Source organism: Fonsecaea pedrosoi, assembly GCF_000835455.1.
Source record: "Fonsecaea pedrosoi CBS 271.37 unplaced genomic scaffold supercont1.2, whole genome shotgun sequence".
In the NCBI taxonomy this organism is placed as follows: Eukaryota; Fungi; Ascomycota; class Eurotiomycetes; order Chaetothyriales; family Herpotrichiellaceae; genus Fonsecaea; species Fonsecaea pedrosoi.
In genome coordinates this window covers 2,754,577-2,778,820 of record NW_013550614.1, presented here as the reverse complement: position 1 = coordinate 2,778,820, position 24,244 = coordinate 2,754,577, and the positions used below count along the sequence as shown (strand labels likewise).

The window sequence follows — 24,244 nt, the reverse complement described above, 5'->3', positions numbered from 1 at the left end:
TCTCCACCTCCACCATGTGCACCTGCTTCCCTCATATCAGTCCCCTCTGTCAAGTACCATCTGCTGTCCCGCTATCCACATGGCTTGCTGATTGATGAAACAACTACGACAGACACCTCATATTCTTCCAACAGACCTGACCACACCACCCTCATTCAAGGTGTCATCTCTCGCCCTCCCAAATCTCCTCTAGCATGAAGGATAACGGCCCCTAACCACACAAACCAGCCTCGCCGAGCCCGTGAATCACCTATTTAGCCGCCATTGGGACTAAGACAAGAGCTTCCATGCGTCCGTTTAGCTTTAACCGGCGGGGCCTTTTTTGGGTGCTGCGATACCCAATCTGCCGAATATCTTCCAACGGCTCCATTGCGCAGAAATGCCACCACTACCTCTTCTAGAATTATATCAATTGGCATCCAATGGGCTTTTCTTTTTGCCTTGTGCGACAAGCAATCGGCAAGCTACGGGAGTCCCTGAAAGATGGTTGGATGCACAAACCCGGCTGAGCCATCCTCTAGGGATCAGTCTATTTGAAGAGAGAGGAAAGTGAGCCTGACGAATCGCCCAGGTACCCCGTATACGCGGAAGATTTCTCTGTCCCCGACCCGACTCAAGAAGCCATGTAACATCGTCAACATTACATAAGACTGGCCTCTTCCATGCCGACATTCTACCGGTCAAAGAGAGAACTTTTGGGTTGCTGTTGTGTCTGGCTGCTTGTCCCTCTACCCAGCCTTCCTCGTCTTCCTGGAAAAGAAGAGCGAGAGTCATGCCATCAGGCTGACTGTTCGCCTCAGCAAGGTGAACTTCACCCCATCTCGAAATCAACTTCTCCTCGGGCCGAATGAGATCAGTTAGCCCCCTGGCTGCTTTCCATTTGTCAAGTGAATATGCAACATCCCTCTTGGGCATCTCTTGCGTGCCCTGGTCTGGTCTCATGCATCGTAACCTCGGCTTCCAGGGGCCATGACTGCACCTGTCTTACTGCTCCCCAGCCCCCAAATATGTCCAGTTGAGTGGTTGTTCTCCAGCCTTGAGCCCTCGCACTCGGATAATCTGCTGGTCATTAGGCACCAAGTCAATAGCGCTGTCGCTTAGATGACACCCTTCGCGTTCCTCAAACACAAGACACTTGACCGGCCTGTCTGCAGAGACATGCATCTCGTCACCCACCACCTCGACCTTGACGTTTCGCTCGGGAAACTGGAGATATTTTAGAGGCTGCGGCCAATCAGTGTCACGAGCAACCAATGTGCCGTCGACCCATATCCGGGCGGCCAGGACATGGGGCTCCTCCTGGAAATTGTCGACCTGCCCCTTGAGAACGTCGGTAGTTGTGTTGGCTTTGACTTTGATTCCTTTCTTCACAATCTTGTCCTTGATCTCCAGGCCTGTGCGGACGGACACGAACCTGACCTCCACATCCGCAATGATGTCGGTCAGCTTCGCACTGACGACCCACAACTCCCAATCCTGCGTCCGGGGTTCGCGGGCGTGTGTCACACTCCAGTCGTGGTGAGATCGACGAATTCCGACCGCCACCGGGGCTAGAACGCGCGCCATGGCATAATACGCCGGTTTTCTCCTTAGGTAGTAGTCGACAATCGACCAACTAGTCACTGGCCAGCAATCGTTGAGTTGCCACACCAGGGCTCCTCCACAATGTCGGCCGTCCCCCCATTGTTTCCGCCAGCCGCGGTAGCCAAACATCAGAGCTTCGCATTGGATCAGCTGGGTGAGGTGGATGTACGCCTCGAGGTCGGTCGCGGTCCTCACATTCTCCACTAGGTACGTGGCAATTCGCCTTTCGTGGCCATCGGCTTTGTTGTGGAAATCTAGTACATGACTTTGCGGATAGAGATCCTCGTCCTTCTCAACAAACGACTTGATGGTCGCAATGTGCGGGAATGCCTCCATGCCGAACTCGGAATTGAAACGTCCTCCCAACGAGTCGAAGATTTGGTACTTCTCCTGCGTCCCATGCCAGACATTCCATTGATGCATGTCCCCGACCGTTGGGTCCGAGCTGATCTTGCCATCCCCCCATGGCGATCCCGGATGATATGGAATCCAGGGCGCCTCCGCCGCAGAAACTCTCGGCAGTAGTGACTCGTAGATGTAGCGTGCTGGGAAATCCGATTTGAGCCAGTGTTCCTCGTTCTTGTCGTCATAGTCGTAGGTCAAATGGGCAGACTCCTGCACTTGGTAGTCTTCGTTGTTCCCGGCGAAAATCACCACGCATGGGTGATGGCGGATTCGTCGAACATTGGCCACGGCCTCGGCCTCGATCGACTTGAGTATTTCTGGGAAGCAGGGATAGTTGCCGCAACCAAACATGAAATCCTGCCACACCATGATCCCCAACTCGTCGCAGGCGTCGTAGAAGGCGTCGTCTTCGTAAATCCCGCCTCCCCAGACTCTAGGCCACACCCGTTAGCTTCAAATTCCACCAAAGGACGACGAAATTAAGTAGCGGTCGGGTGGTTTCGGGGTGGATGAAGTTTTGTTCTGTATTACCTGATCATTTTCTGGTTCGCGGGCACCATCAGCTCGATCCATGCTCGATATTTCTCGGCCGTGACGTTTGTCAAGAAGCTATCGGTGGGAATCCAACATGAGCCACCGCAGAAGATTTCGACATCGTTGACCCGGAAATAAAACGACTTTCCATGAGAGTCTGGCTCCTGGACGAGTTCAACCTTGCGTAGACCAATACGTCGAGACTCACGGTGCAACACCATCTCGTCCGTCGTCGAAATCGTGACAGTCACAGTGTACAGGTGCTGTTGCCCATACCCGTTGGGCATCCATAACTGCGGATCGGACACGTTAAGGTGGGCAGTGGCCCTCTTCCCCGACACGAGGTTTGCCTGGCTTGACAGAATCTTGGTATCTCCCAGACTGACGGCGAAGTCGACTTTGACATGGCCATGCTGGTCCTCGAGTCCTTCAATCTCGGCCGAGGCCTGGATTGTGGCGAGCTTATGGTCGTCTGAGATGGTGATATCGGTCCGCAGATCGGCTATCCTGATGGAATACATCTCCAGACGAACAGGTCTCCAGATGCCAGCACACATCAGGAGAGGCCCCCAGTCCCACCCCCAGTGGTACTGTGCTTTCCTCACGGCCAGACGTGCAGAGTCACCATTAAAACAAATGAATTTATGCTCCGGATGCTGATCTTTGATTTCCCTGGCCTTCAGGAAGGCGGGTTCGAATTCGATCTCCAAGCTGTGATCTGATGTGGATTGAATGAGGTCTGTGACGTCGACTCGGTGTGGCAGGAACATGTTGTCGCTTTTCAGGATGGTTTTGCCGTCTAGCTTGACATGAGCAAACGTGTCGAGACCATCAAAGGCAAGTACGGCTTTGGAGCCTCGCGGCACCGAGGGGCTGACGAGCCTGGTCCGGTAGGTCCATGATTTCAACCCTACCCACTCTGCCTTGATCTCGTTGAATCCGACAAAGGGATCATCCAGTCTGGTGGGTGTCTACATCAGCTTTGGCCGGTTGTCGGGGGATGCCACATTACACACTTCTTGTTGTCGATCAAATCCTGGTGCACGGTGGAAGGGACCTTCTTGACTGGATACCAGGCATTCTCACCAACATCATCACTCTGTTTAAACGACCACCCCAGGGATAAGTCAATGACCTCCATCGGCACCAACAGGTCGTCGACCCCGGACATGTCCCCCATGGGCTTCTAAGGACCGTATCGTTACCTTGAAAGAAGAGAGAAAAAAAGAGAAACTACACAAGAAGAAGCAATAAGGCAGGAAGTTATCTGCAAGCAGAAAGACTTCTAGAATTCTTTAAACATGGAAAGAGAGAAGCTCTGGTAGGGGAGTTGGAGAACTGAAAAGGTTTCAACCGCCACGCAACACGGCGTACGACCTCGTAGGGATCAAAGAAAAGAATCCACTTCACCCACTGGATCTGACAACGGAGGCAATGCCGCGACGCGAGAATCTCTGTCACAGAGCAATGCTAAAGCGCAGATGAGCAACGCATGACCCAGTCTACGATCAATTACCCGCATTGAGCGAGGCGGAAGGCATCGAAAGTGGCATGGAGACGTGGTGGGAGGGATTATGACGGTATAGCGAGGTTAACCGAGAGTCCAATCGGAGAATTTATACCGGAGGGCCTAGTACATAGTTGCACATCGGAGGGAGAGACCTCCGCGTCGAAGAGGGAAAAGCGTCAGTCTAGTGTATTGAGCACTGCGGCAGCGAGTCACTTCTTCCCGCATTGCTTCGCAGCACTGGAACATCCTTGCTTGTGGCAGCGGAGATCTCAGCCCTTTTCGCTTCTTTCACTCTATGGAATCAGCAGTATGATGAATGCTTACTTGCTTGTCTGTTCGACTTGCAGTTTTGAACGCAGCATCACAACGGCTGACCCCTGACATGCGTGCGCGAAAGGGCGCATGTGCTGGATGTGCGAAGTCATCCCAACCAATAATGCCGCCAGCCATCCTAGAGAAACCCCAATTTCCTCCTTCTGCGCAGGAACTATCTCACCGACCTCCGATCTGATACGTATACGGGCTCGAAACATAATCTCTATAACACCAGAAGAAGGTGCGCCGCCGCAGACAAGAGCTGGATGAGACACATGAGAGTGCATGTACTGTGGTAATAGAAATGACCTCTTAATAGTGCATTGGACACTTGGTAACCCATAACAACTACCAACCCCATGTCCCAGGGCCTCCTTTCATGGGGCCCTCGAGTTCACTGGTCACCCATCCACCATAGTAGTCGCCTATAAAGAGGGGGATCAGGTTCGGCCGCCACGTGGTTTCAGTCGGTTGCTCACCTTCTTGAGGAGCGACCTTCTCATCGTCGACGAAGCATTCCCACGGCATGCCGCTGGCATAAAAGGACAAATATCCCTTGATGCTTGTGAAAGCCGGGGTTGGCGACTCATAACTCCAGATCTTGTTCGTAACCGTCTGGCCTGTCGACTTGTCCGTCAAATCCCAATATGTGGCTCGGCCTTTCCATTCACAGAGCGATGCCTTCTCGGGGACCTGGGTGAGCTTGAAGGAGTCCGAGACGGAGTTTCGGGGAAGATAATAGGCTGCACCAGTAGATTATTCTTTATCAATTGTGATTCGGCTGGACAGGGATGTATTCCCCGTAGGTGCCTAATACTTCCAGAGCAAGACTGGACTCACTTGGAGGATGTGTAGTTTCCAAGACCCAGTACGCCGATTTGGTGTCGGCCAGGGTCTGTCCGTTCCATCTCAGCACCAAGTGCCTTGGTGTTTTCTCCAGCAAGGGAGGGCGTGGGAAATTCTGGACGTTCAACTTGATTTTCGCAGCCATTGAAAGAGACGTCCTCGGTAGACAACAAGATGGTGACTTAAATTCTGGGGGCTGAGCTTGACCATGTTCTCTGGAGGTTCGATGACGATATAAAAGTATGACTGCCTCGTTTCGGGCCTAGATGTATTATGTGCTGTAAGGCGACCCGATCGGGTTTGCTGGGACGATCAGCGATCATACAGATCAGATCTCGTGGCGCAGGGCAGCATCAAGCCCCTTGCGCAGTACATGCTTCACACAGCTTTCGCGTCAAAGCATCAACAAAGATGAATTCCTCAGGTTTGGCATTATGAGGAGCATCAGGTATACAAGTGCATGTGGTGATGTTTGCAGGGGAATCAAGACCAGTGTTGTCCCACCTATTGACCCTCCCCTGCAGGTCACCGTAAAGGCCACCAGGCCTTCTCGTCTTTTTTTCCAACCTCAGATTATCTTCTCCCTCCACTTCAACTCTCTTACCACCGAATCACGGGTAGCTATCCATGCCGAAAGACGTTTTACCACTTCCGTCGCACCTCAAGCCATTCCAGGCACCCCCTTTTACCGAAGTCGCCGAGCAAGTGTTTATTTGTGTTCAGTCCACACGATGCCCCGCGCGAATACGAAGGGTGAGAGTGACCAATTTGCCCCTACGTGCCCTCCCACCAACAACTCCCCGCGCCCAATACCTAAGCGAGAAGCCCTACCCAGCGCCCAGGAGCAAAGCAAAAAGTCTATGACGCGGATCGGATACACGCAAACAATCATGGCAAGAACCCGTCTGCATCGCCGTCTCTGGTGGACAAACGGTGTCTTCGGGGGATTGCTTGAGACTTGAGATCCTTCTCCTTTCCTGACGGGGACCTCGATCGTCCTAGCTGTCTATCATTCTGAATCATGATGTGAGCTATGGGGACCAATATCCCTTGCCCCAAAAAATTCATCAACAAAGGTGGGTTTTGACGGCGTCCTCGGGGACTGGAAGGCTATTTTCCACCACTGACCAAAATGCTCCAAAATTGGGGGGAATTGGAAAGCTAAACTGACCTCGTGGCGAGCTGCTGGGTCCTGCTTTAGCGTGAGCCTAGCAGCATCAATGTCGGGCTCTATTGCTACTCTCGGGCTCCAAGCCTCGCCCTGGCAAGCCACGCAAAGAGAAAAAAAGCATTTCCAGATATCTCGAATAACATGTCTCCAAATTCCAACGACTACTCGTATTCCCTGGCTTCCCAGCAAGAGTTCAATCATCCCAATTCCTAGCACACAGACAGCCAGAGACGATCAGCCATGTCTTCCCTTTTGATGAGCGCTGCAAGTGGCGGCATCTTCGGTGCCGCTTTGGCTGCCTCGGGAGTATATTCGCCCTCTGTCATCATCACACAACTCCAGCTGGGCAATTTCCATATGATGAAGAGCTTCATCGCTGCCAGCGCTTGCAGTGCGTTGATTGTTTACTGGGCGAATCGAGCAAAGTACGCCAAACTCTCGCCTCGGTCGGATTCGACGTACGGCTGGTTCATGAAATACGATGCAAACCTCATTGGCGGACTTTTGCACGGTATCGGCATGGCCTTGACCGGCGCCTGTCCGGGCACTGTTCTTGTGCAGCTGGCGATGGGTGTGAAATCTGCACCGGCCGTTGCCGCTGGCTGTATCTTGGGAGCGATGGCCTTTGTCAAGTCGGCGCAGCATATCAAACGAACGACACCTGCGAGCGCCTCGGCCGGTCCTGCTCCGCACTCTGTGCAGGAGAAGCTCGGCCTGTCCACCAACTCGATGATTCTCCTGTATGAGGCCCTGTGTCTCGTCATGATCGGTGCTGCAACGTACCTGGGACCTACTAGGGATTACTGGCTCAACCCTATCATCGGTGGCCTTCTCATCGGCGTGGCGCAAGCGACCTCGGTCCTGTTTACTCGGAAGACCCTGGGTGTATCGGGTGCGTATGAAGATATTGGAAAGTATATCTGGAGTGTCGTGGACGGGACCGCAGGGCCTGGCTTGTCAAACATCGTCTTTGCCAGCGGTGTCATCGGCGGCGCCAAAATCATTTCGCAATTCATACCGGCTGTGTCTGAGGCGGGAGGGCCAGTCATCAACCCCCTTGCCGCTCTTATTGGGGGGTTTACCATGATATTCGGCGCGAGAATGGCCGGGGGATGTGCCAGTGGACATGGCATCTCGGGCATGGCCACCATGGGCTTGAGCAGCTACATCACAGTGGCTGGCATGTTTGGAGGCGGCATTGTCTGGACTCTGCTCTTTCGATAGGTCCTGGCCTTGAATATAACAGGGCAGTGACAAACGACCACACGAGAAACATCCGCGTGGGGAACTCCACTGCCTTGTGATCCATGTTGTGTGTGTGTGAAACAACACTTTCTGCCTGCGTGCTGGTGACAACCATTCACTGCTCTGCACCCGGCATGGGAACACCTCTTGTTGAAGAAAGAGTTTGACGCTTTTCTTCCATTTTTCATCTGTCTGTGTCATTGCTATCGCCCTCGACACGACCTTGAGCTTGACCGTGCTGCCTACCTGTCTGTCGACGCCACCACAGAAAAGCAAGGATCCGAAAGAAGCTACCATACACTGACAGGGCTCTTTACCACTTGGGCGCAAGCATCGCCACGGACAGAACGAAAACAAAAGAGAAGAACAACAGAAGAGCCAGCACACACACACATACCCGAGATCGACCGAGACAGAGACAGAGAGAGGTAGAGCAAAATGCCCTTTTTGAAACTCATCCCCGTTGAGCGATCAAGCACCGTGAATGATGGGTCATCATCGGCAAAAGGGATCCTCGATGGTTACATTACCGGGCCAAACTCCAAGGACAACAGTAGCTTCGATGACAAAAGCGGGTGCCAGTTCTTGAAGCTGACGCCGGATACCGCAACCAATATCAACATGAGTAACAACGAGATCGGCAGCAACAAGAACAACATCAACGACAACAATAACTGCCACACCGATGTGATTGATCAAGGTCATCAAGGTCAGGGTCAGAGTCAGAATCAGGCTCAGAGCCCGGGTCAGGATAAGGATCAGGGGTCAGGCCACGGGCGGTGATCAGGGTCATCTTCAAGACACCTAGATCGGCGGGACGAGATGCTCAGCATGGCTCGAACAGGGACGGACAGGTTCTCGTTGTATGAGCACTCGCACTTTGGACCCTGAACTCTGAATTTGGTGCATGGTGCTGTCTGTGGACTTGAACTTTTTTGGGAGAACAACAGGGTCAAGCCAGGCCACGATCCAGATCCAGATACAGTTCCGATTGCGGCTCATCAATCCATCTCGAGATAGACACAGGAAAGGGGATGGATGGAACACGGGGTTATTTGTTTGTTTGTTTGTAACTCCCGCCCATCCGTAACGCCCTTTCCTGTCCTGTCCTGTTCTGTCCAGTCCGGTCCAGTCCAGCAAATATCACGTCATGCATGCTACGAAATCCCAGAAAGAAAGACGCACAAAGGTGGCAAGCAAGGATACAGACATAGTCTTCTAGTCTAGTCTAATCAACAATCGATCGATCGCTCCGTACCCTAATCACCTAGTCACCTAGATACTCGTATACTCACTCGTACGAGGGAGGTATATCTATCTTACCCTACCCTACCCACCCCACTCTACCATATAACGAACGACGAGACAGTGAAAAGACATTGTCAGTCAGTCAGTCAGTCAGTCAGTCAATAAGTAAGTACCTGGTAGATCCCCACGCGTCGCCTCGCCTCGTCTAATCTCGTCTCGACCTGATCTGACCTGACCATTCATATCATTGATCGCTACCCAAATCTCGTGTTATGATCCGCGCACCGAGTAACATACCTAGGTAAATAGGTAGGTAGGTAGGTAGGTAGGTAGGTACAGACAAGCAGCTCGCACGCTCAAGGACCGGTCGACCCGATCCAATCGAATCCAGATAGCGCCAAACCAGATCAAGCCCCAAAACTCACGCGGTGGTGGTAGTGTCGAATATCGTACAAACCTGATCCCATTCCGATAATATCCAACCAAGCAGATGCTGATATCTGGGTCATGTCCGTCACCATAGCACTTTGCGTTATCTACACCTTCACCAGAGATTTTGAAATCAGCACCGTTGCAAGTAATTGCTGGGCACCAATCCGATCCCCCCTATGTTCATCCCCCTCGCACTCTCCTTCACCTCTGCCTCCCACCATCCGTCGTCCTGAAGCCGCAATACTGCGAGAATGTCGCCTTTGGAGAAAGACAGCTCTTCGGGAATCGCCGCTGTGTAGCTGTACATTGCCCTCGCTGTAAAGACTATCGTCAGCAAGTTGTTTTCCAAGTCGAAGTCTCTACTCGAAAATCTCTGATGGGTCATTGTTGACTTACCATAATGCAATACTCGCTGCTGACGTTGCTCTGGAGGAGCACCTGCTCGGTACGGGATCGCCGCGAGACTTTTGCTCCTCTCTCGCCTCAGCTCAATATCCATACCCCCTCCATTTGCACCTCCGCCTCTTTGCCGGCTATCGTACCCTTGCGATGGAGGTTGGAACTGTTGCTGCTGAGTTTGTTGCTGCGCATACCGATCGCCACCAAAACTAGAGTTGGGCCGCATCATGCCCTGGCGACTTCGTCCACTACCACCAGATCCGTCGTAGCGCCCCGGCTCTTGATTGCTCAATTGCATCTCCATGCCAGTACTTTGTCTTGAGGCTTGACCTCGTGATCCTCCATAAGGATTCGGCGAGGCTGCCCGATATTGCTGAGCCCCAGGTCGTCCTCCTGACATCATTGCCGGGTTCGGGCTTGCCGCTCTAGGGGCCATGGGAGGTGCTGGACTTCTCGACCTCGGCTGATATCTCTGAGCCTGCTGTGGTTGAGGGCTCACAGCACGGGGGATGACGCCGGGAGCCGGGCTTCTGGCACGGGGAGGATGTTGGCTTTGAGGTTGAGGTTGAGGACTTGCCGCTCTCATCATCCCTGGTCCAGGACTCCTCCGCCCATCTCTTGTACCCGGTCTTGATGGCTGGGCTTGAGGGGGCCCTCCCCTAGTGCCCCACGTCTCCGTGCGATTAAGCATCTCTCTCTTAGTATGTGCTGGCTGAGGGACTCCAAGGGCGCTCTGCGTTCTCCCCCCTGCCATAGATGCTGGGCCGGCAGTGTCGTAGGCAGGTGGAGGTGTTCCTCTCTGTGCAGCCAGACGGGCTTGACTCTCAGCACTCAGTACTCCTGGTCGAGTAGCCGGTTCTTGGTCAGGTGCAGGGGTCGTCACTCCGTGATAACGATCCACGGCTACCCGTGTACTCGATTGTTTGGCCATGGCTGTGGAGGCACCGGCGGTCAACTTGAGATCTGCCAGTGCCTGGGCTATAGGGTCGTGCATCAGCTCGTTGCCCGCTACCGACGGTGGCGGCATGAATTGGCTGCGCCTATTTGCGGTGCTTGCTTTGGGCGTTGAATCTTGGGCACCGTCTGGGCTGGCCACGTCGAAGACATTGTTGCCCACACTCAACTGGAAGCTTGCTCGAGGGTCAGCAGCTTCTTCGCCTTCGGGTGCCATGTCGACTGCGTTTCTGTTGAAGTAGCTGGGTGCTTGACGGGCCGAAGATTTGTTAGGACTCGACTGCGCGCTGGTCACGGTGGGATTGAGATTTATGCGAGTGCTGGTGCCTGAGGCTCCGTTCCAAGTATTGCGGTTGGAGGAGCTGCTGATATGCTGAGGAGGTTCGTGCTCTTTCCTGGACTTTCTGCGGAAGGGACTGTTGGAGAAGAAAACAGACCTCTTCTTCTGGACGGATTTCTCAGGTGACGCCATTCCAGGCAATTCAATGCCGTTGACGGGGGGCCCTTTGGTAGGTGAAGCAGCGCCAGAGCTAAGCTCCGCACTCGTGAACGAGCTTGGTGCAGAATACTCGCTTATGTCGTCCCTACTGTCGGGGCGAGTGTTCGAGGATACAGCAGAACTTGCAGCCGAGGGGACGTCGGCTCTGCAGAACATGGTCATGCCGTCAGTCGGATACTGATTGTGTGGCACCTGCGGCACATCGCCATGTTGACTGGGTGAGTAGTTCGGGGGCACATTTGGTCCTGGATGCTTGTAGTTCAACGGCGGGGGCCGTCCACTGTTTCCATTAGACGGTGTCGGCATATCGTCCTCCTCTGGTCTTGTTGGTTCTTCCGAGTATCGGCGCTCAGGAGTTTGGCTGGATCTGGGCTTTGTAGAAGTTGAATGAGTTGGTGAAGATGATCTGAACGCGGGATTTGTGGTCCGTGAAAACTGGGCAACCGAGTAGTTCTCGTCTTCCGAAACCTCAGATGCCGTATCCACGTCTCCTCGACAGAAGTTGATGTATCGAGGGGGATCAGGAATCTCTTGACCCGTCCCGCAGGTTTTGATGAAGCAGGAAATGTCCTTTTCAACCTCGCAGTTCTCCAGTGCAAGTCTGATCTTCTCGCAGGACGCATCGTCCGAGACGCACACCGTCGAGGCAATGTTTGCAAAAGCCCAGAGAGACGACTTTGTAAAGTCGAGGCGTTCTTCTTCGAGATCTTGGAACTTGTCGCACGCGGCCTTCCACTCTTTGTTCCACCGGCCTGTCGTCTCCTCCAGAACCTTGATGGCGGCTTCGTATTCATTCGAGTTGGTGGCCATGTTGATCTGCGTCTTTTCGAGCTTGGCCTTGTTCTTCCGCTCTTCCTGCCCCATGACCATGTGGCCCTGAGCCAGATAACCCTTGACGCGCAGGCAGTCCTGCTCGTACCTGTCCCGACATTTGTTGACGTGGGCGGTCTGTGCTTGTTTCGTTTTCAGCAGTCTCTCGATCCCGTTCTGCACGATCTTGCGACGCTCCTTGATCCCGCCCGTAAACGCTGCCAGCGGCTCCTCGAGCTCGGATCTCATTTGCTGGGCGATCAGTGCATGCTGCTTGCCCATGGACTCGGTCTCTCCTCTGGCGACGTCCAAGCTCGCCCGCAAGGTCCCCTGTTCGACGCTGCCCAGTGGCTTCCGCGACAGACTCAGCAGCTTTTTTGCGTAATCTTCCTCCAACGCGGCTCGTGCATTGTAAAAGGCCTTCAGTTCGTCGCAGGTGGTTTTGGCATTTTGCATGCGGGTAAGGAGGGGGTCGACGCCGGCGTCATCTCGTCCCCAGAAGTTGTTTGAAACTGTCGGCTCAGCAATTAGTCCTGGGTTCAGATGCCCGTGACGGCAGCTACCTACAGCTCAACGGCACAGATGGAGGGGCACCCAATTCCGACGCAGTGCCTGGCGGCATCGTGCCAGGCCCTAGTAATGTATGGATGGTCTTTTGGTCGTAGTGTATAACAGAGATGCAGAAGTTTGATCAAGAATCGTCAAGATTGCGATTAGCTATGCGTGGTACAGAGTTTGTAAGGAGTGGTGAACAAGTAGGGTGGTTGCATACGAATATGCGAGAGAGCCCCCAATGATGGGACGGGCTGCAGTTGGCGGCGTGTTTGGGGGATCCCGAAATGGCCGGGCCACCCGTTTCCTAGCAACGGTTCGCCAAGAAACAGCCCAGCCTTGCCGAGCTGCGCCACAGCCTTGCGCACCTCGACTTCTCCGACCCTCTGAATCAGTCAACTTCAAACATAAACCCCCATCCCTTGACAAGCCGCGTGTCTACCCCAACCACCTTCAGCATCCCCCAAACCGTCGTACTGACAGAATCCAGCACAACAACCCTCAGCGACTTCTCCCAGTACTCGACACGCTGAGCTGCCCGGAGATTGGTGCAGAATGTTGTGAGGATCTGCGCGCCGTTGGCGGCCACGTTTATGACCATCTCGTCCAGAGTGCTCTCGTCGACGCGCACAATCTCATTGTTGTCCGTGATGCCCAGGTGGCGCTCCCAATTGGCGCTGATGTCTATCCCAATGGCCGCGTAATTGGCGCGTATCGCATCGTTCATGCCTTTAATGTACGGAGTCACCAGCCCTATCGAGGTCACACCGAGGCTGCGCATGAGCGCGTTGAGTGCGAGGACAGACGTTGTGGCCTTGATGCCCGTGTCGGCCTCGATGGCGGCGCACAGTCTCTCGTCGTGGTCGAAGCCCAGCCAGCCCGCAGATGTGCCGCTCCAGCCAATCACATCGACATTGGCGTCCGCTAGCAGCCTGGCAGCGGCCAATATGGGCTCAAACACAAATTGAGCGCTCGCCGTTGGAGTGAGATCGATCGTGGTGACACGAAACCGAGAAAAGTGCACCGAGATCGTTAGATTCTCCGAAGGTATCGACGAGACGATTGCATTTGTCAGCGGCTCCAAGGCAGTGTTTGACGAGGGCACAATGACTCCTAGTCGTACAGTCCGCATCGTTGACCTGTTCTCCACGTTAGCAGGACGCCGATGTTCTGGAACGAGAGAATGTCTTACACAGACGGACTCTCTCAATCGACATGGCCTCTGACTGATAAGGTGGTTTGAGTCGTTCACCTCTGGAGTTCAGCGGCAGATTTGCCAAGAGGAGCTCGCAGCGGCCTCCGGATCGGGGCGAGTGTGATGCCGCCCTATGCTTGAGGCGGGCTCCTCAGGTGCGGATGGCACAACGTCAACCTCTGTCGGTAAGAGAAGAATCGATCTTTTGAGGATGAGCTCCTCTACTACGACCATTCAAGGCCCTGCCTGGGTTATCCCAACGAACTTTGTGAGCACTTACAAAAGCAGCGTTGCTGAGCTGAGTCGCCCGTCATGGCTGCAGGCTCAACTTGGACATGGCCGCACAGCTCAATTTAGATACGTGGCTTACTGACAAGGTATAGACAGGGACACCAGTCACATCATACTGTTTATAATCTGGAATCCATGTGCTACTATTACTATTATGAGGCGATTGCTCAGCGTTAGCGTCAGTCAGGGGGTCGCAAAGCTGCCGTCATTGGCTCGACGTGGAAGCGATATCTGGTCGAGAAGTTGTCAAGTGAGCTCGAGACAGAGAATGAATGGTATGAAAGGGGAGCGAGGAAGATGACAACGATGATGAGAGAAGACGGAAAATGAGGTACCCAGATAAAAAGGAGATGCGCGGTCGCACACATAGATGCAGAAATAGACCGAGGGTCCCAGAATTGTGTATGGTATGATCATGGCAAACACCACGGCGAGGCTGTGGCACGCAACAAATTGCTCTGGCTCATAAATTCGCTCTCTTCCCAGGTCTACAGATCTACAGGGCTTGTGCTGGCTGATTTCTTAAGAAGCATTCAAAAACTCCGCCACAAAGTCGGCAACCTCCTTGGGCTTCTCTACCATGGGTAGATGGCCCGCGCCCTGGACGAGTTTGAACGCGGCCGTCTTCCCTGCCGCCGAGCCCAACTGCTGGGCCAGCTTTTCCATGCCCTGAGGGAGCACGCCATCGCCGGCACCGACCAGGAACGCGCCTCGGCCCTGATACCCAGGCAGAAGAGGTGTGTAGTCGTAGTTGAACAGGGTCTCGACGCCGCGCTCGAACTCAGGCAGAGAGTTGGTGTAGATCATGCGCTTGACGCGGGCGATCTCCGGCACCAGCGCTGGGTCGGCGTACGACTCGGGCACGAACCACCGGCGCACCGTCATCTCGGCAAGCTCCTCGCCCACGACCGGCTGTGGCGGACTACCGGCAGCATCGTCCGCAGACTCGTCGCCGAACAGAGATGTCAGGCGGAGCTTGGTGCCTTCCTTCGCGGCCACGGCGATTCGCTGGCCCCACGTCTCTTTGTTGCCAGCCGGTGACTTCGCAGACGTGTCGCACGCGACAAAGGCTCTGATCCGTGCCGGGTACTGAAGCGCCGTTGCCAGAGCAGTGACGCCGCCCATGGACACGCCCACGAGCCCGGCCGCTTGAGGGATACGCAAGGCGTCTAGTAGCTGGATGACGTCGGACGCTTGCAGGTCAACAGTTACAGGGCTGATTGTGCCACTGGGGACGACCCTGCCACGGGCCAGAAAGCGGAGCACACGGTATCTCTGGTTCTCCTGATGAGCAAAGAAGTGTGCGAGGAATGCGTCCCAGATTCCCCAGGTGGTGAGGACCGAATTGACCAGCACCAGCACCGGAGCGTTGGGGTCGGAGTTGCCTTCAAGGCGGAAGGGCAGGACTGCACCGTCGCGGGTCGTGACAGTCGACTCTATAGCCGAGCCGTAGGGGAAGACCTTTGGTAGCGTCTTGGTGACTCCATCTGGAGACGTCCACGGTGCTACGATTGCCAGGTGACGTGCTGCGGTTCCAAACGTGTAGAAGAGTTCATACGTGCGTGCCTTGGTCTGCGAAACCTCCACGGGTAGTACTTCAAGCGTCGAGGGTAGTGTTTTGGGGTCGGTGGACGGCGTGTATTCGTTGATCAGGACAAAATCGACCTTGCCGTCCTGGCGTGATTCCAGATACGATGTCTTGTACCACGACGTCCTCCTCCAGCCGGGGACGCCTTGCACCTTTGGGAGCACCGTGGTCTGAATCCAGGTCCCAACGCTCGAGACTTGATCCGCGTCGAGGAGTAATCTGAGGGTAGTCAGGACATTTCCTTGCTCGTTCTCCCGGAAATGTTCAGGTGATTCGAGTTTGACAAATGTCTTGTCGTTGATCCGTTCGCCGACAAAGTCCAGCGTCAACCGATCTACCCATATCTGGGCCATGACATCGATCTCTCGTTGGGTTTTCCCCGGCGGCGCCCGCAGATACTGGTACGGCTGTTCGGTGAACTGGTGCATGTCGGTAGCATCGTAGATAGCCAGGAACTCGGGCTGCACACGAGTGCCGGCATTGGGTCCTGGCAGGTCTGTGGCTCGATATCGAAACCCATTGGGCATAAAGGAGAGGCGAGTTCGGTTGGGGCCATGTTCGTTGTTGTACCAGTCATGGAAAAGATCAAGCGATAGTGTCTCCTTGGGCTGCATGGTTACGAACAGCAGCCCCCGGACGGGGTTTGAGGAAGGCATGACGGTAACTCACAAAGGTCCCGTCTGGTCACGAATCAAGACAATGTGGGAGAGTCACCGGAAGAGTGAGATAGACAAGTCTCTTCCACGTTGCACTTTGACGAGATGGTGATAGTCAAGTGGGGGCTTTGTTGGGTCGTTCTTGCTCCGGTGGCAGGTTCTTCAGCCTTTGCACCTTCCGTAAATTCCAGTTGCACGACAAGCCACAATTGAATGTTTCAACTTGCTCAGGAGAACCTGTGGGTGCCTGTCGCCCTGTGCACATTCACAAGGAGGAACAAGTCAGCTTCACCCATACCTATGGTGGAATCCTGGAGGTCCGTCATGGGAGGCCAATGGAGGGCGAGATGAGTTTCGGGAAGTGGGCGCCTCAGGGACGAAGCATTTGCCGAAGTTTGATGCCTACAACAACGAATTATGCCTGTACCATGGCGTGCCTACGATCCCCCGTAACCACTGGCACCAGTGGCTGACCAACTGCATCGGATCTGTCCTGTGGGGTTGAAAGACACAGTCTTCGGAAATCTCGTACGAAGAAATGCGAAATATTACCGGGGACAACGCGGCGGAAGACTTTTTATCCGCCATGAGGGTCATCTTGTGGAACTGCCACATTTACACGTACAGTATATGGTACATCGAGTCCGATGCCTCCGAACTAGTCGTACCAGATGGCATTCATGCCGAAACCAGGTTCCTTGATGTCCAGATGAGCCACTCGCGAGAGATACTCGTCGTGCCACCGGTATATTTCCACCCAACCATCTTGATCATCTGTCAAAGCCAACCACTCGTCCGTCCAGGGACAAGGACTCACTGCATTAGAGTGGCCGCCGCTGTTTGGCGTTGGACTGATGCATAGCTGTTTCTGGATCTGGCCTTGTGGTCCAAGCTTGAAGGCACTGATGTACCCAGTCACGCTGAATGAGTTCGAGCGGGCGGTTGCGAAGAGATAGTTGCCACTTTGCGAACAGAATACCACATCCGACCTGTACATCTTTTTGAGATCTCGCACACCTGCTTCTCGTTAGTTCTCGCGGGAGTTTGCCATACAAGTCACAGCATCAAACACGTACCTGGCGGAACCAGTGGATAAAGGTCTTGGGTGAAGACGGGGAGATGGGTCGTCTCATCAATCACATACACCGCCAGCCTATTCCCTGCCTCCATCAACACGTAGAGATAGTGTCCACTAGGGTGAATCTCTACCCATCGAGGATGATCACCAGCCGAAGGTGCATCAACGCTGCCGACCAGGGTGAGTGTGCCGTCGCTCGCTTTCTTGTGCGTCCAGATCTTGTCGGCCCACATGTCGGCTGAGTAGAGGTAGGTTTCTGTCGGGTCAAAGACCATGCCATGGATGGCCGATTTCTCGCTGTATTCGTAGTTTTGGATATTCTTGTCGAGTTTGCCCGTGTCATCGACGGAAAAGACGTTCCCATAGCCCGCATGCTCGTAGAACGGATTGCCATAGACGCAGTAGGGCGGCTTTTTTGCGGCCAGGACAAAGATGGCTCTAGTCCTGGTATCGGCACTCTGAGCCCGAACTGTCGTGTTGTCAGCCTGATATCAACTTCGTCCAGGTACCAAACTTACGGTCGTGGTTCATGGGATGTGACACCTCATGCGAGATGTTATCGGGTGCTTTGACGGCATGGCTGGACCATTTCTTCATGGAGGCTCCGTAGATGTTTCGCCGTGCATGCTGATGAGGGATATGGTCAGTTGATCATGCACTATGTCTGGTGCAAGACTCACATCGAATGTCATCCATGAGATGGGCTCATCCGCAGGAATGGGTGTTTTCTTGACCAACCGCAACGTCCATGCTTCGTCGTCGAATTCAACCGTGAAGATGGCCCCAGGCGGCGTCCATGTGCCTATCATGAGATGGTGTTTCATGTTTGTTGGGTGTAGGAGACATATCCGACCATGTCATTCACTTCACTGTGCAGTGTGCGCTGTGAGTATGTATTGGAATTGGAGGCGTCTGACTCGGTGCCAATCCAGCCCCGGAAACAGCCCCGCATGACGCCGTCTGACCAAAAAGTCAAACGCAGATGGCGAGATGCCGAATTTGCTTGCCGGATCAACCACGATTACGATCCCGTCCACTTCGTTCTCTCAACTACCGATTTTTCGAACTTTTTCCACCAAGCGAGAGGCGGCACGAACTTGCCGACACAAGACGAGTTACGAGGCTCATTCCCGTCACTCCCGTCCTTCCCTCCACCTATAATCCCGACCTGCTTAGACTTGACGGGACCCTGATTGGTCGATGAAGAGGTCCTCGTAGCCTCCGTAGGGACAGTGGTTCCCCCTTGATTCCCCAGAATTCGCAAGAATCGCACGTCATGAGCCGAGTGTTTGTGCCGGCTGGCTGGTGAGAAGTGACAAACGTGTGGTGTTGGCTGTATATATACTGCCACCATCTTCTCTCAATTCACTCTTCCACCATTCAACCCTCTCGTCTTTGCACACAGCGGACTTTAAATTTCTCAGTGACTAATACACCCTGCTACCAACATGTCGTTCCAGAACGTCGTCGAAAACTCCACCACGGTCAACCTGAAAAATGGCACGACCAACGGCGCCACTAACGGCGCCACTAACGGCCACGCGACCGAGCACAAATATGACCCCAACTTCACCGACAGCCTCATCAACGCCATGGGTCCCAAGACTCCCGACCGGGCCAGATTTGTGCTGGGGAAGCTGATCCGACATCTCCACGACTTTGTCCGCGAAACCGAGCTGACGCCTGAAGAATGGATGCGAGGCGTGCAATTCATCAACGCGATCGGTCAGATCAGCGACTCCAAGCGCAACGAAGGACAGCGAATCTGCGACGTGCTGGGTATTGAATCGTAAGTGGGAGAATCTCCTAGAGGCGGTATCAAGACCCGAGAGCTAACCACGTCGTACTGTACAGACTGGTCGATGAGGTCGCCAATAAAATCATGCTGGACAGCGACGAGACGCCCACGTCGTCGACGATCCTCGGACCCTTCTGGAGCCCCCACGCGCCATTCCGGGAGCTCGGGGATAGTATTGTGCAAGACCCGTATCCGACCGGTCGCCTCACGCGCATGCATGGCGTGGTCAGCGACTATAAGACGGGCAAGCCAATCCCCAACGCGATCGTGGACATCTGGCAGGCGTCGGCCAACGGCAAGTACGACTTCCAGGACGACGCGCAGTCGGTCAACAACCTGCGAGGCAAGTTCCGCACCAACGACAAGGGCGAGTACTACTACTACTGCTACCACCCGACGGCGTACTCGCTGCCGACCGACGGGCCCGCGGGCGTTTTGTTGAAGCTCATGGACCGCCACCCCATGCGGCCCGCGCACATCCACCTCATGATCAGCGCCGATGGCTACAAGTCGCTGACCACGCAGCTGTACCCGCGCGACGACCCCTACGTGACCAGCGACTCGGTCTGCGCCGTCAAGGACGACCTGTTGCTCGACTTCAAGCCGTCCGACGACCCCAAGGCCGAGCTGGATCTGGAGTACAACGTTACGCTAGCGCCGTTGAAGCCTGGCCAGAAGGCCGGCTGGGTTCACACTGTGTTTTAGAGCATCGGGCATGTAGGGTGTCTTTTGAGCGACGATTTTCTGGACGAAGGGGGTTTCCGGCGTTGTTTCTCTTGTCTCAGAAATGCATGATCATGACCGGGATGTGAGCGGGCTTTCTTTTGAAAAAGGGGGGCAAGTATTCTCGATGATGCACTGACTGGAGTCTCAGTGCTCCATCCACTTACCCTTCGTTGTAATGCGGTAGCCCTATTGAATATGGGGGGAAAAATGCAGTCGTAGTCACACACGAATTATTATCACCATGACTGAACGGGCACTTGTCCAAGGTCATCTTATGGTTCTCCCTCGTTGTTCGTATGCAGGGTATATCTTTTGCTCTTTGACGGGCTGTCCTCTCAAGATCTCACGAGCGCGCCGATGCCGGCTTCGGCTTGTGCGGCGCGGGCTGCGGTAGATATAAGAAGCAGGGATGTCATCTCCATGAGATGTCTGTGCTTGAATTCTTCCAACCCCGCAAAAAAAAAGGTCCATCAAAAAGCCCTTGATTTATCTCAATTCCTACTTTTCTCAAAAGTTTGTCTGTTCCAACCAACCATCAAGGCTTTTTCCGAGTACTCTCCCTTCGATCTCTGATCCCACTGTCCTTACTTGGGTTCCTTGTCCAACAGACCATTGTTGCCCTCTACACATTGATCGAATCCAGTCAGCCCCGCCAGACAGTCTACCCGCCAATCAATCAATCAACTAATCAAACCCGTTCATCACCCAGTCTCTGTCCTTGTCAGTCTCTGTGTCTACGCCATGCGCCTCCCCTACGCTCCATCAACCCCGCCACCCGACGCCCCGCCGTCCGTGGGCGAGATCTACGCGCGGATCGCGGCGCGCCGGCGCCCTCGGCCCCTGATCCCCCTGGACCTGACGCTGCTGCACTCGCCGCCCGTGGCGGACGGGTACAACGCGTTTGTGGGGGCGCTGCGCACCGCGACGGTCGTGCCGCAGAGCCTGCTCGAGCTGGCCGTCTCGCGCGTCGCCATCCTCACCGGCGCCGTGTACGAGTGGAACATCCACGCCGCGCTGGCGCTCAAGGCGGGGTTGTCGGCCGCGGCGTTGGAGGTGGCGTGGGGAACGGGGAAGGGAGAGGTTGGTGGCAGTTCCTCATCGTCAGGGTCAGACTCTGCGCCGAGTCTGAGCGACAAAGAAATCGCCGTGCTGCGGTACACGGACGAAGCCACCGTCGACGTCAAGGTCCAGGACGCCACCTTTGACGCCCTCAAACGCCTGTTCAACGATCGCGAGATCCTCGAGCTCGCCACCGTCGTCGCCGGGTATAACGCCGTCAGTCGGATTCTGGTGCCGCTCGACGTGGGCGAGAACAACGACAAGCCGATGAAGACGGTGGCCGAGTTGGTTGCCGCGGCGGGTGTTTGAATTATCTTTGCCTTTTAGGAAGAGGAGTGGTAAGGGGGAGGGGAGGGGAAGGGGAGAGGTGAGGGAGTCATGTGGATCTATAGAGAAGTCTCTTGCGCAGGGATTGAATGACTTCATGATCAAATGAATCAATAATCGTACATGAGCACTTGAGACCAGCGAGGAGACCCATGAAAAAGAGCAGTTCTAAAAGGACACAGGCTGGTGAGGCTGATAGAAGCAGCTTCGTCGGCCCCCTTTCTCAGTCAACTGTGTAATCTTCTGCACGGGGGACTTTGTCCACTCCATCGCGTTTAGTTGTCGGTTGTCAATTGTTCAGTGCCAGCGTCGATGTCATGGATTATGCACCGAATGGTATCTAGTGTTGTGTAGTAGCATACCTCCTACCCTGTGCATGGTACGATAATGGTGATCTATATTTCCATATTGTGATGCACCCATGCCAAATGCTTTGGAGAGACGCGTACCTACAGTAGCACAGGATGTAACAAAGGGGCGTCTGGGCGCTTGGGAAATACATACGACGCGAAGCACCGGTACGAAGGACTGGCGAGGTACGTGGGTATATGGATACATGGGTTGTTTGTATCTCGTCAAGTCAATCCGACTGAATAATTATTCACCCAAAAGCGCCCCGACATCCCTCAGAGGGAGACATAATATGAGGTATATACCTCGTATCAAGCAGCGATCGATCGGCGCGAGACAGGTCCGAACTCCCCCTTTTTCACTCGGTAGATTTGTCAGATGAAATCTTCCCCCCTTGTGGCCCTGATGCCCCGGAATCTGGCTTCGGCGGTGCGTGGTTCCGAAAACGCGCAAGAACAGGAGACTTGCGGAGTGTGGAGATGCCGATGCGCCCTAACGCCACACGCCACACGCCACACCATAAGGTTGGCATGTATCGGGCGATATTCGAATACTTAGTTGGTCACACAAGACCTTCGAGTGTCCAAATCAAGCCTACTCTCTAAACCTTTTCGTAAGCTGGCCAGAAACTTGAAAGACTGATGGCAGGCAGTCAACCATCTACGTACATGACATACTTGGTACAAATGGAGAGACTCAGGCGGCAGCGAGCGAGACATACGCACACGCATCTTCGGGTCCAGGTACTTCCGAACGCGGTGGACAGAGACTCGCCAATTACCAATACCTCGTATTAGGTACTTGTCCATACCTGCAGGTGGTCGACAGGTGATGTATGGATAGATCTGACATCTGTCATCTGTCATCTGCTATCTGCTCTGCTCTGGACCATTGTCTTTCCTTGTTCGCAGTGTCCTTTATAACAGACCCTTCATCCCGCGGGATGTACACAGAGAACACTTCCGTCCTTCATATTTTAGACAGATCTCAAGTACCCAGAGCGTACAGTACATTCTAAACCACCTCTACCTCACCCACACCTCCAACTCACTCAGAACAATCGCGCCATGTCCAGAGCAGTCCTCATCACCGGCGCCACCGGCAAACAGGGCGGCTCGGTCGTCAACGCCCTGCTGCGCGCCAACGCCGACTTCCAGATCCTCGCCCTGACACGCGACGCCGCCGGGGCCTCCGCCCAGCGACTTCTACAGAAGTCCCCAAAGATCAAGCTGGTCGTCGGCAACATGGACGCCGCCGAAGACATTTTCGCAAAGGCACAGGAGGCGTCGAGTCTGCCGATATGGGGCGTCTTTAGCGTCCAGGTACGTGAATTATTATCTCTTGCCCTTTTCAAGAAATGAACAAGAAAAAGTCTTGGAACAACGGAGCTGACTCGTGTGGATGGTTTTCTTTTCGCCACAGACCGCAATCGGAAACGGCGCCAGTGCACAGTCTGAAGAGCGCCAGGGCAAGGCGCTCATCGACGCGGCCCTCAAATTCGGCGTCAAGCACTTTGTCTATTCGTCCGTCGACCGCGGCGGGCCTGCTCGATCGGACAAGGATCCCACCACCGTCCCCCACTTCGTCAGCAAGTACAACGTTGAAAAACACCTCTTCGACAAGACCAAGAGCAGACAGAACACAGACGCGGCAATGAACTGGACGGTCCTCCGGCCCGTGGCCTTTTTCGAGAACCTCGTGCCGGGCTTTCTCGGCAAAGTCTTCGCGTCGAGCTGGGCCCGCAGCTTGGACAAGGGCCAGAAACTCCAGCTGGTCGCGACCAGCGACATTGGCTTCTTCGCCGCCGAGGCCTTCCTCAAGCCCGAGCGCTACGCGAACGCCAAACTCTCGCTGGCCGGCGACGAGTTGACCTACGACCAGTTCCGCGCCGTCTTTCAGCAGACCCTTGGTTATCCGCTGCCCACCACCTTCTCCTTCGTGGCGGGGCTCGTGAATTGGATGGTCAAGGACCTGGGCCTCATGTTCCGCTGGTTCCACGACGTCGGATACGGCGCCGACATCGCCGCCTTGAAGCAGATCAACCCGGGCTTGAAGGACTTTCGCACCTGGTTGGAAACGGAGAGTCAGTTCAAGAAATCGTGATCGACGGTCTTTCCCTTCCTGTGCCACTCAGAGGGGAAGGATCGGGTTAGAAAGGAATTGGCTGTCCAAGGGGACTTGGTCAACCATTCAATCCACCAAGAAAGAAAGGGTGTCTTTTAGCGAGTTGTTGGTGTCTTTATGGAGTACCTTTAGCTATTGCGTTGGTTAATCATAGTTCTCGCGTTTTGAACAAAAGTCGATTGTGACAGATGTGAATAATATATGTACTGTAGACTCGACTTGAAGTGTCTCCACGCACCTTATGCTGTACTTCCACATCATAGGTTTGCACAGATTGGATGCCCCTTTCCACACTTTGGACATCTCTTCTCGTTCAGCTTCCTAACTCCTTCCTTCTCCTTGAGGCGTACGGGGTTGACATCGCTTGTTCATAGGGCCGACGACCGCGATTCGGACCTGCAGCTGGTTTCCCCCATCGCGTCACCTCGCTTGCCTAACTTGTACATCTCTGCTCCGCTCGACCTGGTTTGCGAAGAGCATGTCCAGTGAGGAGAAGAGGGGGAAATGGACCGGCGCGTACTTTATAGCTGGCCTGGGTCCGGGCGGC

At 54.4% G+C, this 24,244-nt stretch overlaps 11 protein-coding genes across 11 annotated transcripts; 5 read left to right on the top strand and 6 right to left on the bottom strand.

Moving 5' to 3' along the window:
- Window positions 1–984: 984 nt before the first annotated feature.
- On the bottom strand, window positions 985–3,703 carry Z517_02950 (uncharacterized protein; the record flags this gene model as incomplete). The annotated part of the gene is made up of 3 exons (XM_013432058.1): window positions 985–2,422; window positions 2,521–3,483; window positions 3,540–3,703. 3 exons carry the CDS (start codon window positions 3,701–3,703, stop codon window positions 985–987), a joined length of 2,565 nt encoding a protein of 854 aa, XP_013287512.1.
- Window positions 3,704–4,696: 993 nt separating this feature from the next.
- On the bottom strand, window positions 4,697–5,339 carry Z517_02949 (uncharacterized protein; the record flags this gene model as incomplete). The annotated part of the gene is made up of 2 exons (XM_013432057.1): window positions 4,697–5,091; window positions 5,189–5,339. 2 exons carry the CDS (start codon window positions 5,337–5,339, stop codon window positions 4,697–4,699), a joined length of 546 nt encoding a protein of 181 aa, XP_013287511.1.
- A 1,266-nt stretch (window positions 5,340–6,605) lies between these two features.
- Window positions 6,606–7,589, top strand: Z517_02948 (uncharacterized protein; the record flags this gene model as incomplete). Its single annotated transcript, XM_013432056.1, has 1 exon — window positions 6,606–7,589. One exon carries the CDS (start codon window positions 6,606–6,608, stop codon window positions 7,587–7,589), a length of 984 nt encoding a protein of 327 aa, XP_013287510.1.
- Window positions 7,590–8,048: 459 nt separating this feature from the next.
- On the top strand, window positions 8,049–8,393 carry Z517_02947 (uncharacterized protein; the record flags this gene model as incomplete). Its single annotated transcript, XM_013432055.1, has 1 exon — window positions 8,049–8,393. One exon carries the CDS (start codon window positions 8,049–8,051, stop codon window positions 8,391–8,393), a length of 345 nt encoding a protein of 114 aa, XP_013287509.1.
- Window positions 8,394–9,420: 1,027 nt separating this feature from the next.
- On the bottom strand, window positions 9,421–12,574 carry Z517_02946 (uncharacterized protein; the record flags this gene model as incomplete). The annotated part of the gene is made up of 3 exons (XM_013432054.1): window positions 9,421–9,605; window positions 9,687–12,464; window positions 12,520–12,574. 3 exons carry the CDS (start codon window positions 12,572–12,574, stop codon window positions 9,421–9,423), a joined length of 3,018 nt encoding a protein of 1,005 aa, XP_013287508.1.
- Window positions 12,575–12,895: 321 nt separating this feature from the next.
- Z517_02945 (uncharacterized protein) lies at window positions 12,896–13,636 on the bottom strand (the record flags this gene model as incomplete). Its single annotated transcript, XM_013432053.1, has 1 exon — window positions 12,896–13,636. One exon carries the CDS (start codon window positions 13,634–13,636, stop codon window positions 12,896–12,898), a length of 741 nt encoding a protein of 246 aa, XP_013287507.1.
- Window positions 13,637–14,512: 876 nt separating this feature from the next.
- Window positions 14,513–16,234, bottom strand: Z517_02944 (uncharacterized protein; the record flags this gene model as incomplete). Its single annotated transcript, XM_013432052.1, has 1 exon — window positions 14,513–16,234. The coding sequence occupies one exon, from the start codon at window positions 16,232–16,234 to the stop codon at window positions 14,513–14,515; it is 1,722 nt and encodes a 573-aa protein (XP_013287506.1).
- Window positions 16,235–16,892: 658 nt separating this feature from the next.
- Window positions 16,893–18,136, bottom strand: Z517_02943 (uncharacterized protein; the record flags this gene model as incomplete). Its single annotated transcript, XM_013432051.1, has 4 exons — window positions 16,893–17,251; window positions 17,311–17,781; window positions 17,831–17,939; window positions 17,993–18,136. The coding sequence occupies 4 exons, from the start codon at window positions 18,134–18,136 to the stop codon at window positions 16,893–16,895; spliced, it is 1,083 nt and encodes a 360-aa protein (XP_013287505.1).
- A 624-nt stretch (window positions 18,137–18,760) lies between these two features.
- On the top strand, window positions 18,761–19,815 carry Z517_02942 (uncharacterized protein; the record flags this gene model as incomplete). Its single annotated transcript, XM_013432050.1, has 2 exons — window positions 18,761–19,101; window positions 19,167–19,815. 2 exons carry the CDS (start codon window positions 18,761–18,763, stop codon window positions 19,813–19,815), a joined length of 990 nt encoding a protein of 329 aa, XP_013287504.1.
- Window positions 19,816–20,577: 762 nt separating this feature from the next.
- Z517_02941 (uncharacterized protein) lies at window positions 20,578–21,204 on the top strand (the record flags this gene model as incomplete). The annotated part of the gene is made up of 1 exon (XM_013432049.1): window positions 20,578–21,204. The coding sequence occupies one exon, from the start codon at window positions 20,578–20,580 to the stop codon at window positions 21,202–21,204; it is 627 nt and encodes a 208-aa protein (XP_013287503.1).
- Window positions 21,205–22,640: 1,436 nt separating this feature from the next.
- Window positions 22,641–23,676, top strand: Z517_02940 (uncharacterized protein; the record flags this gene model as incomplete). Its single annotated transcript, XM_013432048.1, has 2 exons — window positions 22,641–22,895; window positions 22,996–23,676. The coding sequence occupies 2 exons, from the start codon at window positions 22,641–22,643 to the stop codon at window positions 23,674–23,676; spliced, it is 936 nt and encodes a 311-aa protein (XP_013287502.1).
- Between the last annotated feature and the right edge of the window lie 568 nt (window positions 23,677–24,244).